The 9,965-nt window shown below is 28.0% G+C and overlaps 1 protein-coding gene across 4 annotated transcripts; it reads left to right on the top strand.

The window, feature by feature from the left end:
• The first annotated feature begins 273 nt into the window (after window positions 1–273).
• Window positions 274–3,813, top strand: LOC149057467 (multiple inositol polyphosphate phosphatase 1-like). 4 transcript variants are annotated; one of them, XM_089224538.1, is made up of 7 exons: window positions 274–647; window positions 2,171–2,376; window positions 2,531–2,647; window positions 2,750–2,882; window positions 2,940–3,040; window positions 3,114–3,223; window positions 3,297–3,813. In XM_089224538.1, the coding sequence occupies exons 1-7, from the start codon at window positions 491–493 to the stop codon at window positions 3,721–3,723; spliced, it is 1,251 nt and encodes a 416-aa protein (XP_089080664.1). In that variant the 5' UTR covers window positions 274–490; the 3' UTR covers window positions 3,724–3,813. The 4 variants fall into 4 exon arrangements, with proteins under 4 accessions (XP_089080664.1, XP_089080662.1, XP_089080663.1 ...); XM_089224536.1 differs by having other exon boundaries at window positions 276–647; window positions 2,171–2,463; XM_089224537.1 differs by having other exon boundaries at window positions 279–647; window positions 2,171–2,463; window positions 2,750–2,873.
• Window positions 3,814–9,965: the final 6,152 nt, after the last annotated feature.

Here is a 9,965-nt window from a genome sequence, read left to right as displayed (position 1 = left end):
AAAATTTCAATGTTTTACGTTTTTGTGAAATATTTCATCACCATAGTGAAATGTTATTTCTTGACTTCTTGTGAAATATTTCATAGGTACTTCGAACGCTGCTTATAAGTGTAACTACAGGAATAGTATTTATATATTTAAATTTAATATATTTTAAATAATATTATCTATAACATACTCGATAGTTAATATCAAAACAAACAATAAAAGATTTATTAATTTACTGACAATTATTTTTGAATGTAGTGTAGTCGTGTAGATGCGTATACAACGTTACGGGAGTTATCCAATTAAAAACGGCGGGATGTAGAGTTAACATTATTTACTATAGTACAAGTACCACTTCACAATTCTATGTAATGTCACGAGATTTCAAGCTCTGAAATATTCTCCTTTTAGTCAGACCATAAATGTCGTTGTATAAAATAAAAATATCTTATAGTTTATTCTTTGTTTCTAGAACTTTGTTCATAATATAATTTATGTTAAAATGAAATTTATCGTAATTATTCTGCCACTAATAATATTTAATTGTATTAAATGTGAATCAAATAAATGCTTTCAACAAGAAGATCATCCTTTTCCGTTTTTTGCTTCTAAAACTGCATATAGTTATGTGTCTGCCAAACAAAACTACACCCAACCAAGTAAGTTCCACTTATCTATTAAAATATTATTATAAGGTTGAAATAAAATACATTGATACTGTTTATTAATTAATTAGTAGGAATCACATTAAAATATATTTGAAAATACTGTGATAGACGACGGATCATGATTTTTAAAATAAAATATAAAAATTAAGCCATTATAAAAAAAACTCCTGTCATTTTATAGCATTATACAACACCCAATGGCAATTGTTTAAGTGTGCTTAATAATAATTATATCAATTATAAAAATATATTATTATTTATAAAATAGTAAAACTTATTCAATATCAATTAGGTTTTGACGGTAGGCTATTGTATAATTTAGTTAAGCATGAAACATAAAAATATTCATGTAAATGTCGCCATATAGATGGCATATTGACATATAGTATTAATGTTATAATATATATTAAAACAGTTTATTTTATAGATATTTTAAGAACAGATTTGGGCGAAATTAGATGTTGCATAATATCAATAATCTATATTTATAATATAATTATTATTTTGTCAGACTGTAGATGTAGATCACTTTTTGAGCGTAATTTATTCGGATACTTGTTTATTTTGATCTTGATATTTTGAGCTTAGCGCTGCTCCCAAATATTTAAAGTCGCTAACTTTTTCATAGCTAGGTCCTCTATTCTATTGGGTTCCTCTTTACTTTCAATAAGTTCCATGGTACAAATGAATTACAATTTATTTCAAGACTTTTTTTGCTGCTTTTTCTAACACTGGACACGTTTGGTAGTTTCTTACTATGCAATAACCATCATGCCAAAAAACATTTTTTACTATTATTTTAAGATGTTTGGTGTTTTTTAGTTTTTAATTTATACTATGTTGGATAATTTATAATAATTTATTAAAATTTCATCTGCTTACCTGCCAAATGTAAAATGTTATAAGAGTACGTATATATCTTACCTATGTAATATGTATAGTATATAATAATATAGTGTGTTTCTCACATAATTCAAAATATTATAAATTAAGGTTATCAATAAAAAATTAAGATGTCAATTTACATAAAAGTCCATTAGTAAAATACGTGAGTTATACTAATGTGTATTTGAATACAGTGTAGTATATTATTTAAATTGACGAAGCCTGATATTTGATTTTGCTTATAATGTTACCAAATATCGGTTAATGAATTCTTAAAATAATACCTTAAATATTATAAACTATAAATCAAATAACAACGTTCGAATTAAAATTATGTATTTTATAAAATATTAATTATATTTATAATAATCTACACAAATATATCAATACAACTTCATAAAATTACTATATTGTATGGTAGTTCAGCCAAGTACTTGAATCACCTGATCTGATGAATATAAAATATAACAATTATATTAATGATATATTCTATTATTCTATATAGATAATGTTCTATTTGTATCTTAAATAGTCTATGAAATAAATTGTGTTGAATAACAAGTAATTGCTAATTTAACAAAATACCTTATAATTGAATAATGAATATAATATTATTAATATTGATATAGATTGTAAGACTTTGCAGTTGTGGCTATTGTCCAGACATGGTACGCGACATCCAGGAAGCGATACAATAGTTAAAATATCGAATTTAAACGAGTATAAAAATAACCTAACCGATAATTCAAGTTTATGTAAAGACGATTTTGAAGCGATTAAATCATGGATTTTTAATTTGACTGAAAAAGATGGAGATAAACTCAATAGTCAAGGTGTAAATGATTTGTCATCTTTAGGATTGAGACTTCAAAACATATACACAGATATATTTGACCAGCCTTATAATACCATAACATACAGTGTAGTTTTATAATTTAACATTTGATACTTTTTGTTAGATATAAATTAAAAATGTTGTTCATTTTCAGGTGTTATCAACGACTAAAGAAAGATCAAGGGATAGCGCATTTTACTTTTTAAAATCAGCCTTTAATATGAATGTTACAGACATACCGTTCATAAATAGCAATGATATAAAATTAAACGTAACTTTAATTTAATATCTAAACATTCTAAATTAAAAAATAATATTTCTACATTCTATTGAAATATAAGTAAATTAGTAATACTTGTTATTTCATTTCTAGATATCTAAATTTCAAATTTCAAATGATATCAAGGAAGTAAAGAAATTTCATAGTAGTATATACATACAAGACTTAATTGTCAGAGTATCGAATATTTTGGGCCTGGATCGTTATCTGACACTTAGTAAATCTAGTAAAATAAACCATATTGGGTTTTAAAAGATTAATTTATATTAAAATTTGTTTATAGATACAGTAAAAGCTATGTACAACTCATGTCGATTTGAAAGATCAGCGGACTTAAATTCTCACCCAGCCTGGTGTGCTGTATTTTCTCAAGAAGATTTGGAAGTAAACATATCAATCATATTTATTATTAAGTTATTGAATGTTCAGTGATCAATTATATTGTATACTTGTATAGGTTCTTGAGTACGATGAAGACTTAAAGTATTATTACTTAAACGGGTATGGCGACCCACACAACGAAAGACTTGGCTGTCCAATTATAAAAGATCTCATAGATAATTTCAGGTGTGTAACATACAATTTTAACTATGAATTTTTATTTATTTATGGGTTAATACATTTTTTTTTATTTTCATAGAAATAAATCTCAAACACAACTTGGGCCAAAAGGAGTGTTTTATTTTGGCCATTCAGCGAACGTATTTAGTGCAATTGTTAGACTAGGTTTTGCCAAAGACACTACACCTCTGCTAAGTTCAAACTTCAATGATATGCGCAATAGAAAATGGAAATCATCATATTTAAGTCCTTTTGCATCAAATTTGATGGCCGTACTTTACGATTGCCTCGGCGAGAAAAAAGTAACATTTTTCGTCAATGAAATTCCAATGACTGTTGATAAGTATGGATGTACTTTATGTCCATGGACGTTGATCGAAAATATGTTTGATCCCATTGTTTCTAGTCCATCGTGTACGTTTGATGAAAATAATTCACCAGCTTCCAGAGTGTGTACAACAACGAATATACTCTTTCTAATTTGTTTTTATTATTCTTTTTACTAATAACAATTATAATTTATGTATATAATGTATAACATCTTAAAATTTTGTTTTATGAGTACAAATGCATATAATATTCTAATAACATAATAACCACTATTGCAGTTCGTTATTTCACATCAGTTATTCTTTAATACATACTTAGATGTTATGTACGTACTACGTAGTGTTTGATTTTTGTTTCTGAGATGTGCGATGAATAATTTAACAATGATGCGTATTTTTTTCTGTCAACGCCAAATATTTTTGGAATAATCAACATCTATTTTGTTGAGTATATTGTCTGTGAACATTTTTGTTAGATTTTACGCCACACTACAAATTGGGAGACGTGAAAAACTTATAAGAATGATAAACAGTTGTAAAAAATGCATTAAAAGCTACTAGTTCCAAATTTAAAACAATATTTCAATTTATTGAATTACGTATTAATCAAGAAAATCTTATAAAAAATATATAAATATAACAAATGTTTTAATTTAATTGTTGATTACAAAATAATACTTAGCAGATAATATTCATTTTCATCTGATGTAACTTGTGCTATTTTAATCACAAAAATAGACCTGAAAATTAACTCATAAATATGATGTCTACAATGTCTACAATCTATGCCTTCTGAAAATGCAATATGTAGCCCCCAGTTCCGGTCGTTTGTACTTGTACGTTTGTTCGTGTTATTTATAAATTATATATGAATTTAGTTGTATAATAAATTATAATATTATGTCTCCAAAATATGTTTGATATTCATCGGTCGCTGTTTTCGTTGAAGCTATAACTTACTTACTACTTTCGTTCGGATATTCAGTACTAATAAGAATATATTGAACATTGCAGTAATGTACGTGTTTTGACTATCAAATACGCCGGGCAATATATTGTTTTTTTTAACGAAATATGTAAAACAATTTATAACATACTACATTATTTCTAGCTGTATTTTATTACCCGAGGTTGCCAAGAGAAGTATAACACCGAGATAGGTAATCCCCCTGCGTAGGGTTATATGAATTTACTATTACCTAAATCTTCCTTAAACTGCCCAAATTAGTTTAAAATGTTTAGCAAGTAAATCTCAACCATACATTAGATATGTAATATTATGGTTGTTACTCAATTTTATATTTATTTTGAAAAGTATTGTTAGCTTTCTGAAAACATAAGAATATTACAGAAAAATTATATACAATATTATGATAACAATTTTACAGTCTGTAAACAATTTCAATAATTTCAATATACAAAATCATTTTGTTAGCTATTTAATATTAATGGGCCATTAATGACCATTGTAACGAATTACGTTAAAATTAAATTACATACACCTATGTAATCAGTGTAGACATTGTTGTCAAATTTTCGTCATTAAAATGCATTATACTTATGATAGTAACACTTCAATCACTAATTTTGGTAGGTAGTAAATAATATGTGCTGGCCGCTTGGTGGTACCTTCTTAACGGGGTCGTCCAAGTCCATAAGTATCCAAAATCACCAGGTCACCAATAGTTTCCGCCAACAACCACCATACCAATCGGATCTAAGCATACAGGTTAGGTCACTTGTAAATTATATAGTAATATACAGTTTTTGTTCACCTGATGATCAGTGATTTATAAAAAATATTACCATCGTCAGTAACCAAGCTTTGTTTTGTTGTTGTTTTATCATTATTATTATTATTATACTAAAAACATATTTGTACAAATTTTATAAAAACGATGTAGATACAAAAATTAAATGTTGACGAAATTAGATATTTTAATAAAAAATAACGATTATAGTTCCCTAATTTGTTGTAGGTATCTTCTATCTATTTCAAAACAAAGATTATTCAAAAACACAATTTCGTATATTATATATTATATACTATACACAGCGAATATATAAATATAAAAATATATGATTGTATACAGAGCATAAGATCTATGGATTTTTAATATTGTATTATCCATCATCTATGGTAAATACCAATCGTTGAAATTCGTTGGAGAAAATTAACGGTTTTAAAAATTTCATTGAATAAGAAAAAAAAGCCACCCATAGCCGAACTATTATTAAAGTATAAAAAAAATAATTGCATAATTCGTTTTATAAAATAATTTAATACTTTCAAGTTTCGTTATAATGTGAGATGAAGACGAATGAAGATAGCTATTTCATTGACGGTGGTGTACTGCACGTCTGTACTACAGGGCAGCTAGCTTTAACCAAATGAGTTTATTTTTCACGTAAGTTTATTTTCAAATTATCTTGGAGCTTAAACCTTGCGTTTACTATTTAGTAGATATAAAAATAATTATTTATTAGGTACCACGAAGTTATATCAAGGATAATCTTCTAACTGCGTTACAAAAATTCATAAATTTTTATTGACAAATTCACAACGTATATTAAACATGCGAGCCCGAATAATCCAAATCCCGTCTTCGTATCACCCACACACAAGGGTCGTGGAAATTATATATTTGAATTAATATATACCTTTATAAAAATTGTTACACATAAAAAACACGGGCATTCTTATGTTTGGTGAAATTAAATAGGTCTTTATAATTATTTAATTATGAGGCCAATATTGTGGTTTCGAAAAATTTACCGTTGGATTTTTTCTGGTTTTTTATCTGTGCTATTCATTTTTTTTAATTGTACCAGAACACTATGATTTCGTATTTTAATTTCTTCAATAGATTCAATAGAACACTGACCTTTTCGATTAAAAATTTGCGTTATTATATCATATATCTTTGGATTTATCTTATAGGCGTAAATGGTTTAATACAAAATAGGTAATCTATATGGCGATAGCCGATTGCCATAGTTGTAGAACACGCAGTCGATTAAAGAATATAAAATTCCAATTAGCAAGGCATACGTACCTAAACAAAAAACAAAACTGCATTTCATTCATTTTTTTTTTTATACATCCGAATATTTCAGACTGAAGATCAGTACCTGTCAGAAGCGTTTCTACTTTGGCGTTGCAGTGCACTAGTGTCACGGATACAATCAAAGCACGAAAGATTTGATATATAGGGTAAGTTTGTTTTCATATTATTTTGGGTGTTAGATTTAATTTATATACTTGGTATCGTTGACGCATATTTTATTTATGAACGCAAAACATAGGACTCTTCGGACATTTTTCTAGGGATGGGTAAATATAATGAAAATAAAAATAAATATTTTTTTTACATTTTAAAATGGCGCGTTTCAGAAAAAACTTTGGGAAACAAATTTAAAATTCTAGGGGGTGGGAGAAATGTCCCATTCTGCCCTCTTGGCGTCACCCACGGCACAAAATAAATAAATACGCGAGAATGAATAAAATAAACGCCATCATCATTTTTCCGGTTGACGGGAGTAGAATAATAATAGATTTATAATTATGAACTGTATACATTTATGTTAAATATAAATCACATATTTTATTGACCATTAAAATTTATATGATAATTTATACAAAATATCGTTATGCTTCTAATGTCTTAACACCATCTTAATCAATAATCAAATAAATAAATTTAGAGAAATAATTAAAATAATACAGTTATGATTAAAAATTAAAATTATAAACTTTTTTGGTTACTTATTTTTACATCACATTTAAATATTTAAATGAACAATATTCATAAAAATGATACATGAACCTCTTTGGTATGAAAAGTTTGATTATAATATTATATATCTTTGTAATTGTCATATTAACGTAACATAATACAATCCATGGCGATTATCAAAGTCGTCGCAGAAGACGTATTCGATTAAAGATACTAAAATTTCAGTTCGCAAACCAGACATAAACAAAAAAACATATACTGCATGACGAACGGTTTAATTTATCAAGAATAACAATATTTTCAGACTTAAGTTTCTAAAGTGTTCCTACGTCGGCGTCGGCGTTGCAGTGCACAATCACACGTCTCGGATTTCAAAAAATTTCGGAAGCGTCGATGTTAAAGTAAGTTTTAAAAAGATATTATTTTGGTGCTTAAATTTACTTTTTATGATTCAAATAAATATTTATTTGCATGAAAAATACGCTTCCCGATAATTGTTGAAGCAATAAATAAGAAATAAATATTTAATATCACGAAAAATATTATGCTGCCCAAGTCAAGTATCGTTGAGACGTTGACGCATATTCATAAAAAATTAAAATATCATATTCAGCAATAGAATGTGATAACGATGCAGTGTTTCAAAGACGAAGTTTTATAGCAGATATTGATTCGGATATGGGGTATGTATTTTTCTATTTTTCAGTAGGTTACTTTTTAATATTCTGTATTATTAATCAGTGAACACATTTCTTGTAATTTTTCTGTCAATTGTATTGTAATTACTGGCATACACTATTTCGGTTATCGATTAAGTCACGATAAAAAATAGAAAATATTATTCAGGTACCTATATAAGATTAATAGATTTCCTCGATGATATTTAAATATTTTCACCGATTATCAGGTACGATGACCTGTTAGGTTAGGAGTGGTAAGAAAGGGGGTGGGGGTAGATAGGAATAGGGAAAGAGAGGGGGACAGATAGTGGAAGGGGGTAAGGTAAGAAGGGGAGAGGGTGACAGATAGAGGTTAGATGATGTAGGGAAGGGAGATAGAGGCAGAAGAGAGTGAGATGGGGGTAAAGTAAGGACTGGAGAGGGTAGATGAAAGGGGGTAAGGTAGGGAGAGGAGAGGGAGTCGGAGAGAGAGGCTGAGAGATGTAGTGGGAGTGAGAGGGGTAGAAAAAGAGAAATAGAGAGAGAGGGAGAGTGAGAGTGAAAGAGAGAGAGTGACAGGAGTAAAGTTAGGGAGAGGTAGTGGTGGTGAGAGGGAACGAGAGAGAGGGATAGGGAGAGAGCGAGAGAGTGAGAAGGTTTAGAAGGTTAGTTAGGTTAGGTGGCAGAAGGGGGAATAGTTAGGCAGAATAGTTGTGTTGACAATGCCGAATACGTAGGAAAGGATCTTGAATTGCAAAGGCTAATCGACCTTTTGGCTGAAACTACCAAGTTAATAGGTTTACACCCTTCGACTTATTGGATAGAATAAAAAGAGTAGGTTGGTTACGCCGGTTAAGAAGATGTCAGTGCATTTCTTTTTTTTCTCACTGACCCACTCACAACATAACAAATTTTATGTTCATTATAATCATAATAATTTCTAAAATTGGAGTGAAGAGAATATTTGAATTATTATCTAGGGCTTATCATAAGCTTTTTAGTATATTTTGATTTATGAGCGAGTTACTAAGTAATAAAATTGAGCTTATGAGTTGTTCTAGATAATTATCAAACCTTTAAATTTTAAAAGAAGCCATCTCACTCTAATTTTAGGAATTATTTTGATTATATTGAACATAGAATTTGTTATGTTGTGCGTGAGTCAGAAAGATAAAACAGAATGCACTGACATTTTCTTAAGTGTTATCAATTTGACCAGGCTATTGATTGTTGACTGTATTATTAGAGTTTTGTACAAGATACTATTCTAAGTATCCAAGTACAGCAGTGTGTTCAAATTTAAGAACCTAATATAACATGAAAATGTAGCCCATGATGGCGCTGCTCCTACACTCCACATATATAATGTCGCCATCATGCCAAATGTAACCAAGTGTAGTGTGTACTTTAGTAGTTTTGAGATATTATGTTTATCATTGATTTATACGTCCAAAACTTAACGAATATTTAAAAAGCATGTATAACTATTATAACATCGTTCTACAAAAGTCAATCTTCATAAATTTATTTAAACTAAAAAATCTTAATTTACTAATTTAAATTAATAATAAAAGTTGACCCCTTGACAGTGTTTTACTTGAGCACTTATAAAAAAGACCAACTAAAAGTATTATTTTGGTCATTAGGTACATATTTTGTTAGTATAATATCTATCCATAGACAAATTTCATATATATTTACAACGTTACAAAACATACTATAGCTTTATTTATCTTAACAAAAAAATGAATTTTTTAAAAAATAACATAAAATTATTATAACACTTAAAAAAAAAAAAAATCAAACAACTTTATGGTGTAATATTATTGTGGTAGATTAGTCAATATGTAATTATATCCGGGTAACCGTATGGGAAATAATAGCATTATAGTAAGTTATACATAAAGTGATAAACTCGGCACTTGGACAATTAGGTTTTTATACGTAAGGGCGTGATGGCGATTTATTAAATTTACTAAAAATAAAATAAATTATGGCATAAATAATATTATTTGTATACTTT

Source organism: Diuraphis noxia, unplaced genomic scaffold, assembly GCF_037042655.1.
Source record: "Diuraphis noxia isolate RWA-SAM2 unplaced genomic scaffold, SU_Dnox_SAM2 contig0003, whole genome shotgun sequence".
NCBI lineage: Eukaryota > Metazoa > Arthropoda > Insecta > Hemiptera > Aphididae > Diuraphis > Diuraphis noxia.
Note: the sequence above shows the minus strand (reverse complement) of the source record. Positions and strands in the feature narration are given on the sequence as shown.

Coding starts and splice junctions, on each gene's coding strand:
- LOC149057467 (XM_089224536.1), top strand. CDS start 491: ATGAAATTTATCGTAATTATTCTGCCACTAATAATATTTAATTGTATT. Junction 2,883..2,939: donor TCTGACACTTAGTAAATCTA/GTAAAATAAACC, acceptor ATTTGTTTATAG/ATACAGTAAAAGCTATGTAC. Junction 3,224..3,296: donor GATCTCATAGATAATTTCAG/GTGTGTAACATA, acceptor TTATTTTCATAG/AAATAAATCTCAAACACAAC.